The sequence below is a fragment of the Ictidomys tridecemlineatus genome, chromosome 8, assembly GCF_052094955.1.
Source record: "Ictidomys tridecemlineatus isolate mIctTri1 chromosome 8, mIctTri1.hap1, whole genome shotgun sequence".
NCBI classification, from domain to species: Eukaryota; Metazoa; Chordata; class Mammalia; order Rodentia; family Sciuridae; genus Ictidomys; species Ictidomys tridecemlineatus.
Window position 1 is genome coordinate 19,021,224 of NC_135484.1, and position 20,549 is coordinate 19,041,772.

At 33.7% G+C, this 20,549-nt stretch overlaps 1 protein-coding gene across 1 annotated transcript in view; it reads right to left on the reverse strand.

Annotated features, from left to right (window-relative positions):
- Positions 1 to 20,549, reverse strand: part of Adgb (androglobin) — a 172,141-nt gene that overhangs the window by 143,088 nt on the left and 8,504 nt on the right. Inside the window, exons 2-6 of the mRNA XM_078018948.1 lie at positions 12,574 to 12,736; positions 8,872 to 8,964; positions 5,719 to 5,790; positions 4,895 to 5,104; positions 814 to 953 (exon numbers count right to left, since the gene is read on the reverse strand). Coding sequence (XP_077875074.1) covers positions 814 to 953; positions 4,895 to 5,104; positions 5,719 to 5,790; positions 8,872 to 8,964; positions 12,574 to 12,736 — 678 coding nt within the window. The remainder of the gene's footprint in view (positions 1 to 813; positions 954 to 4,894; positions 5,105 to 5,718; positions 5,791 to 8,871; positions 8,965 to 12,573; positions 12,737 to 20,549) is intronic.

A 20,549-nucleotide genomic window follows, 5' to 3' on the forward strand; every position in this document is an offset into this window, starting at 1 on the left:
TGAATTCTGAGTTGCTATGACAGGCTGTAGTAGGGTATGGGATCCAGGCTTGTGCAGTCAGTGTGTGTGAGTATTCTCCCACTGAGCAGTGATAAAAAGTCGCCATGCATTACCAATTCAAGCTCCTATGTTCTTTTTTTTTTCTTTTTTCTTTTATTTTATTTTCTTGATTTTTGCACCGTGTGTTGCCTTGCTAGCACCAAGAGAGAATGACTGCTTATCTATTGACTACAGCAGACATGCCTCACAATACGTTGGACACACAAGTCATATTGGCATAGAAGACACGAGCTGATTGTAAGCATACTGAAGCAAATATGAGTAGTTCTTATCATGAACATTTTAAAAGGGACCAATGTTACCAAAGCCCAAGGAGCACATTGATATCATTCTGAAAAGTCCAGAGTTTTCAAGTTGTGTAAGGTGTTGTTGAATATAAAGAAATTAGAACTTTAACCAAATCCTAGTATATATTATTCAGTATTTAGATGAACCAATATTTCCCCCTACAAAACAGTTTCTTTTTCTCCCATTAAATGGAAACTCTATTTTTCACGATGTATTTTCCATTTATAGTAAGAGAGTCTGAAATCAAATAATTTTCAGCATTTTTCTTGAGGGAGTTTTGTGTGATAGCTGACTACCCAAAACTTCAAATCAGTGGCTTTGGCATATTAGCTTTTGTACATGAACGTTCACACTGTTGGGAAGGAAATCCTTTTTAAAAACTAAAGCAATTCAATACGGATGTTCAGTTGCTCTTGTGTGCCTTTTTGTTTTTATATAAATGATGGATAATTTCTCACTACATACTCAACATTTGCCAGCTTGATGATGGCTTTAGACAACAGCATTGGCCAGAGTTCAAATTCACAGGTTGAAACTGGAAGCAATAGATTGTTATCTTCATCAAAAGGCATGATGTCATCAACAGTTATCTTTCTCCAGCAACCCTAAAATAAAGAAGGAAAGAATGTAACGTTATCAGTGATTTATATTATTTTTATCATATATTATCACACACTGCTGACATTGTAACTTGCTGTTGTATAAATTTATGTCAGCATCTCACATTTGAACACTGATACTGTTTTTTAGTAATACATTGGTGGGGCATTTTAGCTTATGATTTATTTAATTACAGCACATCCATATTAATATTGTCCTTATTTATGAGGGCTTGTGAGCACATAGTACAGTAAATTAAAATGTTTCAAATAGCAAAACCAAAACATTATACAACCAGGGATTAGTTTAGGCATAATTAATTTACTTTATATTGTCATAATGTAAATTCCTCAAATATAACTTTAATAATTATGGCTTATTCTGATATGTGCTACTTGATCTTATACTTTAATTCCCATGTTATACCTATTCCGAACTTTAAAAAGCTAATATTTTAATATGAAGTAAATTCTTATCTCATTTAATGAAATCAGTGTATATTTGCCTATATGCATCTTACTTTCAAACCAAAAACATGAAACAAAATGATAACATTAATTATTTTGAACTTTTAGAGATTTTTTAAATTTTAGTTTTATGTGCTTTTATTATGAACTTATTCCTCAAAATATTTTGCCCAGTTGTGTCAACCATTATAATTTCCAAAATACACATAACACATGGTCTACTACCGTTAATTACTTAAAATCTAATGAGGTGTGCACATATGCCAACAACACAGATATCATATGTTCAAAGTACTGTGGGACAGAAAGAGAAGTGCAACATTTGGAAGTATGGAAAATGAAGTGAGACTAGAATAAAGATTCATGAAAGCATGGTTTTCTCAGGTATATGTGAGCAATATGATAAAAAAAAACACTTTTAAAAAAATACAACACTCACCATCTTGAATTTCATGTTGCTTTATTTAGTGGCTCTATCTCTTTTACATTCATCCTTAAGAAATTATGTAGAGTTAGCCAGGGTCAAAGGCAGGGGTATGATAACGGCCTTCTAATTTCAAATGAACTGACCAAAAAGAATTCACAGAGAAACAAGCAAGATGCAAGAGGACACTATGTGATTGACACCTATTTAAGGTAACTAGAAAAGGCAAATTTATGCAGATAGTAAGAGGTTGCTAGTAGCTAGGACAGGGGAGAAGAATGGGACATTATTTATAATGAGTAGAGAATTTCTGCTTGGGATGATACAATTTCTGGAAATAGGTAGTGGTAATGGTTGCACAACAGTATAAAAATACTTAATGCCGCTGAATGGTACACTTAAATGATTAGAATATTAAATTTTACATCATGTTTATTTTACCACAATAAAAAAGCAGCAATTGGTGTTCCCTTCCTACACTTCAATTTTAAAGACAATTTTTTAAAGGGATCAGGATTCCTATAAAGAAAAAGTCTTAAACAACTATGAGATGTTAATCTAGACAAATTAAACAAAGAACACCTGCTCACAGATGATCAAAGGTAACATTTTTCTGTTAAGAATGCTTTTATTATTAAACACTACTGAATAGTGCATTTAAATGAATAAATTATACAGCATGTGAATTGTCTCTCAAGAAATCTATTTTTAAAAAGCACAGGAATAGATATTTAGCATTAACATATTTTTAAGTATGCTTTGACTAGGCCTATAGCTATTTTCATGGTAATATTTTTGATCTACTGATATTACACATTGCTTCCTTAAAGTATAACAAATTAAATTGTGCAGATTTAATTTAAATATGCATATAAATGACACATTTAAGAAAACTAGACCAGAAGGGAACTGTGTAGAGGGGCCAAAAATTGTGGTAAAGTATCTACATTCCAATTTATGTAGTAAAATGTTAATATTAGTATGATATATCAAGATTATTGTATTGTCTTGAGCAACTAATAAAAAATGTTAATATTAGTTGAATGTCATAATCTATGCATATATATTTTTTAATTCCTAGGGAACCACTGGAAAACAATGTGCAAAGAGGTACACTGAAAGTACTATGATTATATAGGTAATTCAAAAAAGAATCCTAAAGAACATTCAAGAATTGTGTTGGAGGATTCAAAAATGGCTAAAGAATCCATAAGTGAAAATTTAAAAATAAGAAAAGTCATAAGCAGATAATAAAGTGGTAGACATATCACAATCTATAAATAAAATACAAGAGTAACTTGAGTATACTTATCAAAATTAACAATTTGCATTTTCTTAACAAAATAATTCCACATGTACGAATCCTAGAAAAAAAATCATATAAATGGGCAAAACATATATACATAAAAATGCTCTTTTAGAGCCTTGTTTGTATTGGTAAAACACTGGTTATGACCTATCAATTATATTAAGGTAGCAAAATGCATTTACTTATTTATATATCCATAGAGTCCATAACAATATACATCAGAATATATCAGCATAGAAATGCCCATGGCTAGAAAAAAGAATCATTTACAGAACAATAAGTATTATATGAACTTACTGCTATAAATTACATATATACATTTATGTAAGTTTATAAGAATAGAGGAAAGCTCATGATGGTTTAGGTGATTTGTTGACTGATTGTCTGAGTAGGATAGAATTACAGGGAACTCTCTTTTCCTGCCTTGAACATGTTAATAGTTTTTGAAGTTGCTTTACTAAAAGCATGGAAAATCATAATAGTTAAACATTAATATAGCATTTTCTTTTTGAAATATAGTAATTGATAGAAAAATAATTTGTCCTACCTTGAAAACATTGTTCCTCAAATTTAATAAACACCAATGTCACTGAGAGTTGATTTAAAGAGCAGCATTCAGGTTCTTCCACCAGAGGGACTTGGGAGGTCAGAGGTGAGACATGGGAGGCAGGAGTTTAGGAAGCACCAGAAGTGCTATAGGTGCTGAGAGTTTTTTGTATCCCCAGTTTAAGGATCCCTGAATTCTACAACTATATTGTATTTAGCATAAGTGTCAATGAGAAATAAGAGCTAACCCATTTTCATATGAATATATTGATAGCAACTGAGAAAAATTGTGTCAGTGTCTCTTTTTTCCTATTTATCAGAGACAAATGAAAGCATAGAGAAGTTCAGAGAAAAGCCACCGACAGCAATGGGTCTTCTTTCCAAGTAGAGAGGAAAGGGCTAAATTGCTTCTTTCAGGGAACCAAAAGATGCTCATGCTCACTAGGAAAGCAACTGGTAAGATGCTATGTCCCCTCCACATCATTATCAATGACAGTGGAAGAAGAGAGGAAATTTATCTCTCTTTTATGACCCTGTTCCTACTGCTGCTCAAAACAATTTTTATCTGGCTGATGTCAAAGAACATTTTGTAATTTGCTTAGAATCCAAATTGGAAATAATGGAATGCTTTTATGGAAAAATGACATTCTGGTATGAAAGTCAGAATTTTGAATGTCATGAAGAGAGGCCCTGCAAGGTTGTTTTGCCCCAATGAAGACATAAAGGCAAACACTTCAGGAGAACACAGGAAAGGGGAAGAAGAAATTCTGTAACAAGACAGGCAAGGAAAATCTATCCCCGAGAAGAAAAAAAGTAAAAAGGTAGGAAAGCATCAAGAAGGTGAAGAATAGTGAAGGGGAGACATCTAATGAGGGACCAGGAAGACACCTGATTTAGTCTGACTGCTACAGTCCTAGCCCTATAGAGCTGAGACAGACCTAAAGATATGGGCTAAATGATTGGATCAGACTGGAGATTTCCAAAGTGGATTAAATATTTTTTCCCAACCTTATCTTTCAACATGAAAGAGTCATAAATTTTAATGCACATGAACATGTTAATAGTAAACTATTAACATATATATTTTTAATAGATATTTTTAATAGATATATAAATCATATTAAAAATATGTTAATGCTAAATATCTATTCCTATTAAACTATGAACATGTTAATAATAAAACTATTAACTTGAACTTACCATCCAATAAAGTTTCACAACATACTTTCCATAGCTATTGAACAAAGGCATATGACCCTTCACAGCCTTGCATAGGGAATATATATGTTCCCAGGGTTTCCAGAGAAGAAGAGGAGGTTCCCCTGGAGTTCCTTTAAAATAATTGCTCAAAATCCCTCCATTGAATATCTTCCACACTGCATAGATTTCACTGATAATCCACCTCATCAGCTAGGAACAAACAACATTCATGTTATTTGGCTACTTTTCAAAGATAGATACTGAATTTAGAGGGAAATACAGTAAAAAAAAATTACTTCAAATAGTGATATTAAAAGTCATTCCACATTTTGGTTTTTCACATACCAAATAAAATCATAAGTTTTGCTTCTCTTTTTAGGAAATACAGTTACATTACAAACTAATATCTAATAAAACAGGCCTCAATTTGACATTGACATTTGTTCAGCTCTATGTGTGTGTGAAAGTGACAGATTGAATTTATCTGAGAGAACTAAAGACTTTAACAAATAAGTGAGATAAGATAGTAGATTTTACATGTTCTCAACACACACAACAATATGTGGGATGATGGATATATTAATTTTCTTGTTGATGCATGTTCTATATTGTATATGTATATCAAATCATCAAATTGTATACCATAAAGACATATGATTTTCTAATTGTTAGCTATAGCTAAGTATACTTTGAAGTATACGTCAAAAAGTTGAAAAATACAATTCTCAATTATAGAAAAACTGAAAGGTGGGAAAGGTAGACTTGCAATTGACTTCCTGAAAGGTCTTCTGCAAGGAGACTTCAGACAATGCTTCCCTACATACCTCGCTGCAGAGCAAATGCTCATTTGCTGAAAACAAGTCAAACATAATTTCATTTTTCACAACTACTGGAACCTGAAATTAAAAAAATATATGTATAGATATTACTTCATAAAAAACACACACAAAGGAAACACAACCTAATAAAATAGGCCAAAACTGATCTCATTTCTTTCAAACAAAAGAGAAAAAACACATAAGCACTTTATTCCCTAAGATAATCCTTAGAGCTGTAAGTGACATTAATTCAATGTAACACTAATAAAACAGAGTATTTTAATATGCAAATAAAATATTACAATATATTATATATTCAGATAAACCTAGCATGCGTACACACAGAGAGAGTTTAAAAAGTGATTTGAAATTTAAATTAACCACTCAAGTAAAACCTGAAGCTTAGTTAACATCTGGTAGCTGGAAAAATATCTTCATCTTGCATGAAAAATATTAGCTCTGAAAGTTTTTTAAAATCTTGTCCACCTTTAAATTCTATCACATTTTAAAATAAATTTGATGGTCATTATTTAATTGGGGTAACTTAAAAAAACAATAAAATAGGAAAATATTGCTTATAACATTTTAAATGAGTTATAATTCACATTAAAGCTTATATAGTTAACATTACAAATTAAAATGCAAATGGTCTTGATTATAGAATCAGACTTTTTATGGAAGGTAATGTGATCTTTTATCTTCAATCACTTATACAACTAGCATCTTTAAAAAGTCAAAAAATGATTTTTTTTATGTTTGAGAAAAATTTACCTAAATCTATTTTGAAGATCTGGATTGATTCTTCTAATCATAAATTATAAACACAGTTTTTTGTAGTTTGACTATGTTGGAATGCTCCTAAAATACCTAAGCTTTCCAGCAAGTACCAATGTGCAGTGAACGTGATGACAGATAAGATATTAGATACTTAAATTTTGAAGCATTAGACAAAATAGTCACCTGCTGACAGAATAAAAATGGGCACTGACATCATAAAAGATAACAGATATTAAGCAAAGGTCTCTCCAGTGGCATTCCAGTGTCTCTATTCCCTCCACCTGTACTGGGGTGAGAGAAATCTTTAAGATGTTTCACAGTGCTCAACATGATCAGTGCTCAAGGGTCTGGATCACTGACTTCTAGTGCTAAAAAATAAGCACATCTGATCAGTCACTCTGTGATCACAGCTTACTAATTAATTCTCTTGGTTGGAATGACCTTTGTCAACCCTGTTACCTTAAAGCCAGGATTTAAAGATCTTAGTAACATAACTTCTGACTTCAATCATGTCCTTTGATTTTGTCTTTTGCTTAGAGAGTTCTGTGGTATGTTCTGTATTGTTTTAAATGTGGGTTGCAATTACTTAGTGATTCATGAAATCAGCTTAGGGGAACAGGATTGCAGAAGGGGAGAGAGGATAAAATAGAACATATCTTATATAAGAAGATTGTTATTGCCTTGTGAAATTTTTGTTTCAACTTTATATGTATGTACATTTAATGAGCATCAATATTAAAGATAAAAAGTAGGTATCACTGTAGATAAGGACAATGAGGCTTGAAAGCCACTATTCTAAAACATTTCCTACTTAGCCAGACTTTCATTTCTCCCTGATCTGGCCCACATTCCAGCATAATGGATCAAGATGAGTAGTGCAGAGGGAGTCCATGTAGAGAGACACAGAGAGGCGCAAGCACTGTGATACAGTGGCAGAAGTTCCATCCACAATGAGTGTATTTTTTTCATTACCCATGTATCTCTCAGAACTAAGAGCTCTTTCACAAAATTTTTCTAAGTATTCGAATTTATAAAATTCTCACAAAAGTAAGCCATGAATATATAATAATTATATGATATACTATATAATTATTAATATTATTACTAATATACTATTTTTTGGGGGGGACTAGGGATTGAACTCAGGGGCACTCAAACACTGAGCCACATCCCCAACCCTATTTTGTATTTTTATTTAGAGACAGGCTTTTTGCTGAGGCTAGCTTTGAACTTGTGATCCTTCTGCCTCAGCCTCCCAAGCCGCTGGGATTACAGGCATGCATCACTAAGCTCAGCTAATTACTATTAATATCACTATCAACTGTGTTATATTGACATCACAGAATTTATATTCTTCATGTCAGTGTTATCTAATGTTAACATTGATTTAAAAGCATGCCTTGTATATATTTACTTGTTTTATTTAAAATGTCTTACAAGGCATTGAACACATTTTGATGAGCTAGGATGTGCCTTTTTATTTTCTTGTTTTAATAATTTTTTAAAATTTGTGTATATCCAGTTTTGTCAATTAGTATTGCAGATAAATGATATTGCATTAGTATCACTGCCAGTGGAGGCTAGAACTTTTAGGAATAAAATGGCTTTGTGTAGAGACAGAGATACAACAGATTCTGAAAATGTACAGAATCAGCTCCACTACAACCATTTGGTTAGGACAGAATAATTTATCTACTGGTTTTCTATGCATTAAATGAAAATGATATGAGATTCTACAAGGAAAAAAAGCATCAGTGATTACTAAACCCCTGGAAACAAACAAACAAAATACACTCAAACTAACATAGCTATTAAGAAGTTAGACTAATGTGTTTTAAAGTATCTAAGTGCTGTTTAAAATGAAAGTTTCTCAGATGATGTCCCAGTCAATATGATTCAAGTGGGTGAGCACGGAGTCCAGAAATGAAGTGGCCTTTGGAAAATGCTTACAGAATCCCTGCAATAGAGAAATCCAAATGCAAGCCTTCTGGACTGGAAAATTAATTCTAATTAACACTACAGGAAGCAGACCTCCATGCCATGTGAGTTTGTGTTAAGCAAAAGTAAGAAGAAAATCTGTGCATCAGAAATGAATGAATACTTCACATAACATTTAAGCAATCACCTGTCATTTTGGAGAGAAGTAGAAAACTCCTGTCTCTCAAGTAATTTCTTAGAAATCAGCACAAAAACATATTAAACTATACTGATAAACTTAAATTTCTAATTTAAATCCCCCAAACAATTATTTTTCTTCTTATTCTATGCCACAGGAAAAATTACTCTAAGTTGTTTAAATATAGCATTTTTTTATCATGTGGATATTGTATTCCTGTAGTTAATAAATATTTTGTTTAAGAATAAAAAAAAAATATTTCTTACCCGACTCATTATAAAATCTTGTGGCCTTTTCCAGGAATAAATTTTCAATGATGGTGGTAATTCAATCTTTCCTTCAGGGTCTTCAAACAAATGCTATATAAAAATATAAATTAAGTTTTTTTCATGAGGTTTTATTAAATACAAACAACTCAATCTTGATAAAAACAAGTAAGTATATAGATTTGATCAACAATTAAGGATATATAAAATAATTTGTATGTTTATTCTCAGAGCAAGTTGGTGGAATATTTGGAGGATTTAATAATTCTGTATATCATTGACAGAACCTTGATCCCTGAGCAGCAGTTTGATTGTAGAGGCAGCAGCTCAAACAAGCACAAACTGCTCTGGAATATAAATTAGATATGGTGGGAAAATTATTTTAAATGAGCCAGATATGGACAAACTTTCCACTGAAAATATTTTTATTTTACTTGAGAAGGACTTAAACTATTTACTTAGTTGTCAGCTGCAGGAAACATAAATAAGATTATATGAGGGCTGGGGTTGTAGCTCAGCGGTAGAGGTCTGGCTTCACACCTGCAAGACTCTGGGTTTGGTCCGCAGCACCACATAACAATACATGAATAAAATAAAGGTATTGTGTCCAACTACACCTAAAAAATAAATATTAAAAAAAAGATTATATGAAACTTCAACCTTTGACTTGACTTTTGATTATTAATTATTATAATTAATCTTGTTCCTTTGAGAGAATGGCTTTATATAGAGTGCAGCTGTATGAAATAATACAAATAGTTCTTGAAATCTCATTATCCAATTTCTCCAGTAGTAACACTTTGCAAAATTGTGTAGTATAGTATCATAACCAAGAAGTTGACCTTGACACAGTCAAGTCCTAGAACAGCTTCATTACCACAAAGATCCTTCCTATGCCTTGTATAGCTACACCTACCTTCCCCGTTTCTACCCTATGCTTCGTCTTTAAGGAATGGAAAACAGTTTGCCCCACTATTGTGTAGACAGAATCATAAAGCATGAAATCTTTTGGATTGGCTTGTTCCCCCTCTCATCACAATGACCTACAGATTGATCAGAAATGTTGCCTGCATTAACAGTGTATTCTTGTTTGTTGCTGACTAATATGTCATAGCATAGGCATTTATTTGTTTATCACATAGGTTATTTGGGCTGTTTATTGGCTACTACCAGTAAAGTTTCTATAGACATTCATGTGCAGATTACACATTTTTGTGAACTTAAACTTCTATTTATCTGGGATAAATATCCAACAATACAATTAGTTCATTAATATTTTAATCCTATCTCTGGAAAGATATTTATATGTCAATTCTCCAATCCTTGCAGTCTAGTAAGCTAGATATACTTCAGGTAGCTACTATGTAAAAAAAGTTCTCAGAGCTCAGAAGGTACTGGGGAAAATGGATTCTTACAAGAAACAACATGAAAAGTGCTATAATTAAGAATAAAACACTTAAGGAATATCAGCATGGGAAGAAAAGGCAACTGTATTTCACCTAATAAGGGCAGGGACAGATGAACAGTTTTGTCGTTTTCTTAGTAATCCTATTTTTACCCTAAGACTGGTGTGACCTAAGAAATGGACTAAATTTGAAGGCATTGACTGTTCACTTGACAATATAAGTACATATGCTTATCTGGAATATTTGGCTTATTGCCAACTTTAAGATGCAGGACAAATTTGAAGAAAAATCAGGACACTTCAACATCTAGCCAAAGGGCCCACACAAAGAGTCTTAGAAAAGCTGAGGTTTCTCAGAGGACTTACAGACTCCTGGGTTTCCCTCACTTTGATTGGTTTTCCTTTTTTCTTACAAATATTAACTTAGTTATTTTAAAGTACTCTCTATCTGGCAGTCAAAGTCACCTGTGGATCAGTTTCTATTATCTGATTTTTCCTGTTGGTTTTCAGCTACTTGGTTCTTTTTTTCTTCATGCTTGGTGATTTTTGATTGAATAATATATACTGGATATAAAAATGAATATAGTCCCTCAAAAAATGATACTTTCTTCCAGAGAGGAGGATTTTATTTCCTTTGGGCAGGTAGAATATAAGATGAATTTGACCCAGTTAATACCTGTTCTCAGAATTGGTAAAGCAACATAGTACCTATTTTGGGGTCTGATGTTCAGCCCCATGATTCATATATGCTGTCCCCAAATGAAACAGACATCAACTTTCCAGCCTACTTACTATTGCTCCATTCTTTATGCTTCTGACCTGAAAAGTGTTCTAAAAGACTTGACCTTGCTTTAATAACACTATTAAATCCTAGAACTCGATACCTGACCTTTCAGAGATCCACAAGCCATTGATGAATATAAGTCATTTTTATACCCTATGTCAAAGTTTTCAGGGACTGCTTGCTCTCCCCTTCATATTATTTTTCTGAACCTGGAATGACTCATCATTAAGTCTTTTCCACAAGTTCTTTTCCAGAGCTCGATTGCTCAACTAAGGACTTTCATACTCTATGATGTAAATTCTGAAAGCAACAGCCAACACGCACACACACACACACACACACACACACTCCCCATAAGTTGTGAACTGCTGCTAAAAATACAAAGAACAGTTTACATTTGAATTGAGAGGTTCAAAGACCTTTTGCTTCTGCAAGTTCCACAATGAATTTAGGTATGGTACAAAGAATGCACACCCACACAAATTGCTATTTTGGAAATTGTTCTGCAGGTGCAATAGAGCCAGCAATTAGATACATTTAATAAATATCCTTTGTGAAAAAAATTTACTGACATGAATCATGCAGTTTGTGCTTCTACCTTTTCTGAATAAAATTTAAAAGTTAATATTTACCACTTTAGAATTATCTATGCAAGTGAAAATATCTAACCATTTTGGTAATTTTGTTTATGTTTTGAAATTTTTTTGTTTTACAGATTTTTTTAATGAATTGCCTCACCTAATAACCAATTCATATCTTAGATATAACCCAGACCTACAGAAATCTTTAGTAATTAAATATAAATTTTTTAGACCTTTTTTTAGTTGTAGATGGGCACAATATTTTTATTTTATTTATTTATGTGGTGCTGAGGATTGAACCCGGTGCCTCATGCATGAGAGACAAGCGCTCTACCACTGAGCAACAACCTCAGCCTGAATATAAATTTTTAAATAGACAAAATAACCTAAATTCATATGGTTGGAAAATGGAGAAACTCCACATAGCCCCAACCTCAGGAACACATCATGCTTATAAGACTAAAAGTAAACAACGAACAGTTCAGATCCAGGTATTAGGAGGGGATTCTGGGTTCTTATTTGGTTCTTATCTCAACATAACATCTCTATAAAACCATCTTTCCTAAAATCTTCAGAGAACAGCAATTGTGCGACAGATTCTCATTATTTATACCACCCTCTCTAGATGCCGGGTTTCTGGTTCCATTGCCTAGACTGCTTGCTCTCTCTCTCTTTCTCTCTCTTCATTTCCCTTTATTTTATTAGGACTCCAGTCATATCTCATTCCTCCCATTTACCCCAAAGCGATTTACCTAAGCTCAAGACTAAGGCTTGGAAGAACAAAGTGATAAGGGAGACCAGGTTGACAAAGACAAAATTTCTCTTTAGAATGGAGAAGAAGAATGAATACACTTTCCTGTTACCAGATCTTATTCCATTCTAAAACTAAAAACCCAAAGGGGATCTGTCTAATCACTAGTAAGCCTACTTACGAACACAGGGCTTTTCCCTGTCTTGTCCTTTTCTTTTCCACTTTTGCCTGCATCCCATTTTTCTGCATTGATGTCAGCTTCACTCCATTCTGGCCAAATTGGGAATTTCCCCTTCTTTTGTTCACCAGTACTGGGTACTACATTGCTGCCAAAAGAGTACAGCCTAAAGAGAAAGGGGCGGGGATTAGTTTAATTAAAATTTCCAAGATAAAAATATTGAACTAATTGCATGACATACCTTTAATTATCTTGTCAACAGAATATGTTAAAGACATTTGTCAATCAGACAGCTTCTATATGTTTAGATTCTACAACTGAAATGACCCCAGACAGATTATTTTAGAAGCATATTTTGATCATAAATCAATCCCTGCTTGTTGATGCAAGATACTCAAAACAAGATATGAATAGAACTTTGTATTTATATTATCCTGAACACATAAGGATATTAAATATAATTCACGCTTCCAAAAATCCTTTACTCATAATAGTAACAATTCTAAAATATCAGTTCAAACATAATAATTTTGATTTATCCCATTATAAAAGTACTACATGATTATTATTTTAAAAGAAGTCTACAAAATGCAAATCAGGCAAATAAAAACATATCCCCCCTCCCTCCAACACCACCATTAATGGCTACTACCTATCCTTTCAGACCAACATGGAAGATACACATATTTATTCAAAATTAAAATCATTCTGAATTTTCCTTTATAATATATGTTATCAGTATATTATTATATGTTTAACCATGTCTATACATGGATATCAAAGTAGTAATTTAATGACTGCATATTCTAGTGTATATTCTATAATATACCATATTTTGTTTAACTGAGCCTCCATATTTGGAAATTTGGGAGCTTTGATTTTAAAAACATTCATTTTCATAAACAAGGCTATTTAACAAGGTGATTATCTTTTATTATTTATTATTGATTATCCTTTATTGATCATTCATTATTGTTAATTTAAAATCAAAAGTAGGAATCTTACTTAATTTCTCAAGTTTTTAAACTGTTCATGAGGCTAGAATGCTGCTTCAGATCCTGGAATAAGCAGTTGAAAAAGAATAACAAAGATATTGCCCTTAAAATGTTCAAATTCTAGGGGCTGGTTGTGGCTCAGTGGTAGAGCTCTTGCCTAGCATGCGCAAGGTGCTGAGTTCAATTCTCTGCACCACATATAAAGAAATGAATAAAATAATGATCCATCAACATAAAAAAAGTTCACATTCTAGTGAGTTGTAGATACAAAATAAATAGCATAAATTGAGGTAAATATTGTTTTAACAGTGAAAAATGCTCAGGGGAAATATAAAACAGAAAATTAAAATTAAAAACTATGATAAGTGCTCTTTGAAACAGTAAAGGAAAGGATCTATAATAAGGTAAGAATTAAGTAAATACTTAAAGTAAGTGATGGATCAAGTCAAGTGGCTATCCATAGGAAGAATGTTCTAGGTGCAGGAAATAGCAAGTATAAATATCACAGAGGAATCTTCCAGAAGCAAAGAGTATGCTGGATTTTATTAAGAATAATTTGGAGACCAGTATGGCTGGAAGGTGACTGGAAGGGGAAGTGAAGGGACCTGACTCCAGAGAACAACAGGAAACATGAAGATGGTACATGTTATTTGGAACAGGGAAGAGCAAGACAGGTGGCCAAAGCGGGGTTGAGTAAGAGGACAACATGGTAGGATTAAATTTTGAGCATTTTTCTTGAGAAAAGGGAGACTTCTCAGAAGGTTTTGAGACAACATGTGAGAGCTCATGGTGGCCTAGACCAGGTGATGACTGCAGAGAAGGCAAGGAGTAGGGATGTAAAGACCTTGGGGTGCTCAAGCCCCAGGACAGGAGGTGGAAATGTCTGGGGCTTAGAGTTACTGGAAAGGTTAGTGTTAAGGCTACTTATTAGTTAATAGAAAAATAGTTCAATATGTTAGCAGTTTCCATAGCTGTGTATCTGCCTTGAAACTCTGCATTTAAATATCAGAAACATAAGGGGGAACAACTAAGAAAACTGAGGGGAAAAGCAGTCAGTGAACTATGATCCCTACCCCCAGGACAGGGACACCAAAGATTCTTGACCCTCCATGGCAAAGGGGAGTGTTTGTAGGTGTGACTAAGTTAAGTATCTTGAGATGAGAAGGTTATTCTGGAGTATCTGGATGGGCCCAATGTCACCCCAAAGGTCCTAAAATGTGGAATAAGGAGACAGAAGAAGTCAGTGGGGAAAGCGACTCCCGAAGAATGGTCCAAAGCAAAATTCCTGGCTGTGGGGGTGAACAAAGGTGGCCACAGTTCAAGGCATGCCAGAGTGTTCTAGAAGCTGGAAAAGATAAGAAAGGAACTCTCTTCTTGAGCGTCCAGGAAGGAAGGCAGCCCTTCTGACACCTTGAGCCTAGCTCACTTGGGATTTCTAACCTTTGGAATTTGGAGACAATAAATCTGTGTGATTTTTAAGCCACTGAGCTTGTTGTATTTTATTAGAGCAGCAACAGAAAACTGACCTGGTGAGAAAGGTAAAGCATAGCAAAAGGTGGTGTCCCGAAAACACAAATAGATGTTGAATTTACCAACAAGACACTTGAATCCTCCCTCCCAGAAGGCGAGGGCTGAGGGGAGGATTTTCCTGGATGTTACAGCAATGCTCTCCTCTCGTCTATTCCTAGTGCTTCATTTTTATGGCACCTGACAGCTCTCTCCCGAATCCATTATTCATGAGCTTAATGTGTGTCTCCTCGGGCAGGATTTGGGCATTCCACAGTGGTAGGGAACTTTGGAGTTTTTGTCAATTTCCCGTATCTTTAGCAAGTAGAACAGTGTCTGAACAAAGCAGGAAATCTGTCTCTATTTATATGAAGTAAAAGAAGGAATGTCTTTTGTCCCTTTACTTTTAAAGTTTCTAATTAGAGTTGCTTTAAATTGGGGTATGTAGGTAGAGACTGCCCAGATGCTCACTCCTCCTATTTCTGTTTCTTTGGCAGTTTGGCTGATAATGTGTGCAATGATAAGTTGGCAAATACGATGTGGGGAGATGTGCTGTATCCCTCCTTCAGGCTTCTCAGACATTCTGTCGCTCTCTCCCTGCTTGATGCTGGCTGTATGCTATGAAGACACTTTGGAAAATGGTTACACCGCAGATCAAGGGAGCCAGGAAGCCTATTCAGCAAACCCTATTCAGCAAATGCAAACCACCACTGTACATCCTCCTTCAGAATCTGTTATGACTGATAAATACCCTTGTTGCATTAAATTGCTGAGGTGTGGCAGGTGTTCGATATTATAGCTAGTATTAATAGCACTGACTAATGCAGAGTGTAGCTCTTGGGATTTCAATATCATCTTAAATCATATATATATATATATATATATATATATATATATATATACATATATACACACACACACACTTATACATACATATATATGTGTATCTATATATGTATCTATATGTATGCTTGTTATATAACAGATTATTTTTCTATCATCTTAAATTTTTTTTTAAAGATCAGTTTTTAAAATTCTTTTTTTTAACATTTATTTTTTAGGTGTAGATGGACATACAATATAATGCCTTTATTTTTATTTGGTGCTGAGGCTTGAATCCAGGTCCCACCCATGCTAGGCAAGCCTTCTACCGCTGAGCCACAATCCCAACCCCTATCATCTTCAATTTTCTAACTCTTGATTTTCTTGTTTGTTGTGACTTCAGCTTCTTTTGTGTATTTTTTACATGTTTGTCCTTCTTAGAATTTTCCTCTCCTCCTCTACGCTTCTGCTGAGGTCATCTGTGTTGAGAGTATGATCTTTCAATATAATATTGAGTTTTCTTCTTTTGGAAATTCCAGTGACTAAGGCCACCAGGACTACAGAAATACTAACAAAGCGGCTATCAATCCAGCAAGTCCCAGTCGAAGTGTTCATTTCTCACGCATGACTTTCTCTTTCTTTGGAGTTTACTGTCCTCTAAAGGGATTTAAACTCTGAAAGCCATGCCTTCCTCTGAGGTTGGAGCACTCCCTTTCCTCATTTGGGCTCAGGACTGTGTCCCACGTGTGTAAAAATAAAATATTATAAAGGAATGGCTCAGGAGAGATTCCTTGGTCTTCAACTCCCTCCTCATTTCTGGATCCTAAAGATTCTTATTAAAATAAAAGCACCTCTAGGTATCATTATTTTCTAAAGAAAAAACTCAATCACTATCTTACTGGAAAAGAAAGTCTGAGAATATATACATTGTTAAGGAGAAGTCCTAAGAATATGTGAGGTAAAGATGAATAGAATAACTGACAAGGAAAACTGTAAGTTCTTCATAGTATTAACAGAAAACTCAAGACATTATAAAATCTTCATTTTATTGAGGATTGGGATACACCTACAGATGAAAAGAAATTGGTGATTTAGTATCCCTAAAAAAAAATGATAAAATAACCTCTTTCAGGAAGCTCAAAATCTTAAAACCTATTATTTGAAAGGACCATCTAATTTTTAAAGAAGTAATGGCTCCACCAAAATTGTATTTTGCTTCTCTTTTCATTCTGTTAAGTGTCAGTAAATGTTCTGGCTCCCTTTTTCACTAACTGGCATGCTTTTCTCGGAACACATCAAAGGTGTTTCCACAGAAAAATACTTAAAAGATCTGATTAGAGGTGTCAAATCAGTCCAATAGATCACCTGTAGTGTTATGCACACAACACAAACTCTGTGTGAATACAGCCCAATGTCAAATGAACTGTAGGCTTCAAATGACCGTGACACTTTTGAAACTTGGCACAGGCACAGTATGTATGCCTTTGAAGTCTGCTGGCAGAGTGGCCCTAGTGCTCTGGCATAATTGGGAGCCTCTAAGTATTCAGAGCATGTCATTCCTGGTCTCATCAATTCTGAGAATGAGCTAATTTTTCATAATAAAGCAATCAAAGAATATAATATTGGAAAATAAATTGCAAAACTTTAGAAAATCTAAACATGTAGCCCTGAAAATCAGCTATCCACAGCTACTTTATTCATTTAGCAGTACAGTCAATTCGTTGTAAATGATTCAATTCATTAAAATTACAAGTTGGGGGCTGGGGTTGTGGCTCAGAGGTAGAGCGCTGGCCTACCATGCATGAGGCACTGGTTTCGATCCTCAACACCACATGAAAATAAAATGAAGATATTGTGTCCACCTATAACTAAAAAATAAATTTAAAAGAATTACAAGTTGGATAAAAGATTTCAAAGATAAATACAATAATATGGTGGAAATATTACTTTAAAAAACCTCCTTATTAAAATCAGCAAGGAATGTTTATAATATAAAATCTGTATATTCCAAATGGCCAATGTAGGATATTCTAAAATAAGCCCATGTTTGGAGGGAGGAAAAAATTTGGATAGCCAGGCAAAATGCTGGATTCCAGAGGATAAACTTTAAGTGTGAGTGAGTCTGTTTCCAGAGGAAAGAAGCTAAGCACAAAGGAAGCAAATGATTATGACTGAGAATCATTGGAAAATATGGGTGGACTAATCACAGAAAGAACTTGTTGAATTTGGAACTAAAATATCATAATCCACAGGTAAATACTAGGAAATGGATTTGGACAGTAGCAAACCAAGCTTGAAAGTTCTACAAATCTATCCTGGAAAAGAAGCTATAGTTACCCTATAAATGTTGGAAGATTAAAAAGGCTTCATGAAGGAGCAGGTAGCTAGAGGGTTCGTAAGCTCCTAGACTTGAACCAAGACAGGCACAGCTGCCCCTGTAGATTATGGTATAACAAGCAAGGTGCCATTTCCTGTAATTCTATGAGGAAATAGAGAAAAGTGAAGAGGGGGCAGCCATCTGCACAATGTGTGTGGCACCAGGGGTAGCACTTCCAAGGTGACAGAAAATGGTCCAAATTTCCAATGTTGAGACTTAGGAGGACAGGCTAATATAAAACTTAGGAAAAAAATGCTCATGGCAAATGCATCCATTAATCAGAAGAGACTGCTTTTGTATTGGAGCAAACTGCCACAGGTCATCACAAGTTAACTATAGCAGGCACACTGTGGTTCGGTTCTAGAAGTCCTAGGGACGGATCAGAGTTCAGAGGAAAGAAGCATTCTTCAGAGAGTTTGTCAACTGATAAGAAATTATTTCAATATTTTAAGAGCCACACTGTCCTTTTTATGAGAGTACACCAACTGCATTTCAGCAATTAGTAGAGTTGATCATCTTGAAAGATTATCAATGGCAGAGAATTATGTGTATGAGTTTAAATTATCTACAACAGATGAGCTAAAAAACTAAAATTATGAAGCAAAATTAAGATAAAATTATATATCAACTTTGGGGAGAGATATTGAACGACACCTAAATTAATGAATATCTATAGATATATACATACATAAATATATAGAATCAATATTGGTAAGACATTAGTGCACCCCAAATTGATGGAGTTTCAAGATAATCTAAATCAAAATCCTAGCAGGTTTTTACTTAAAGAGTTTGACAAGCTGATTCTAAATATCATATGGAAGCACAAATAATCCTGAATAGGCAAAACAACTTTGAAAAAAAAAAGAAACATATTGAAAGACTAAATAATATTTGTTTGTACTCTCATTAGTAAAGCTACATTAATTGCATTAATTGGGATGGTAAGATGGTGGCATTAAGACAAACAGATCAAAGGAATAGATATGAGAGTTGAAAAATAGGCCCACATGCATGACTGATTTTTATCCCAGTCACAACCTATGTGTGTAAGGGGGTGGGGGAAGAAGGAAAGAAGAGGAGCCTGGAATTTTAAAGCATGAATTAAGGAAATTCAAAACATAACTTCACAAGAGCAATATTATCTGTTCATACACTCATAATATGTAGTTAAATTTAAGTCTGCACTCTGTCATATACTTGATTGTCAAGTCATACTACACAGGATATATTTTGTCTCCATATTCTCTCCTTCATATACACTATTTTTGGAAAAAAAAATAATTTGGCATTGGAAAAACATCAAAGTTGTCTTTATGTATAATAATTAAGTTTATTAAAATATATTTTATATTTTATAATACTATTATTAACAAAATACTAAAAAAAAATAACATTTTTGAAACTTAAAAGCACTCATTAACCACATATTTTTCAAAGGCAACAAAATGACAAGATTATAAAACACAATAAAAGTTCCTTGAAAAATTGTCTTTAAGGAAAACATTGGCTGGTACAAATGTATACAGCCATTAGAGACTTTTAAGCATTATTAATAATAATAAAAGCCCAACTGAATCTGCTTTATGGGGACACAGACACATTCATATATCTGCTTTAATTAGATTATTTTATGGAAGCTGCTTGCTGTAAGGGTATTAAAATTCCAATAAAATGAAGGTCTGGAATTTTGCCATTGTTTTCTTAGAGCAAGCTGTTCAGTGTAAGAACATGATTTTATTCCTAGTGGGAGGCAGTAGACTTAGGCAATGTGCAGTCAGATGCCTTCCTAAGTAAGTTGTGTCAAAATAGCCTGAAGGAATCTGAATATGAATAGAATTACACAATTGACTTAATTTGAGCTCAGGGCATTCTCAGCTAAGGGCATTCTTCAGAAAATCAAATATGTAAGGAAACAAACTGCAAATGGAAAGTGTTTTTAAAATAAAAATATTTAAAATCTTTTTTCCCTTCCTTTTCACCAAAATTCTTTAAGTAGATATTCAATTTGAAAATTCAACATTTATCCATTTTTTCCCCAATACATTGCGCTTGAGTGAATACAGAGATTTAAAAGATTTTTGTTTCAATCCTCAAATAATTTAAAATTTGTGCAAATAAATACAGGAAATAGACAAAATGCAAGGGCAAAAGTTAAAGAGTGTTAAAACAAAGTTAAAAACGAAGTGCTTTCTTAGCACTCCTTCCCACAGGGAAAGTCAATGTTGTCTGCAGGAAAAGAAGACCTTTGGAATAGGATGGGATTGGGGTGGTGTGAA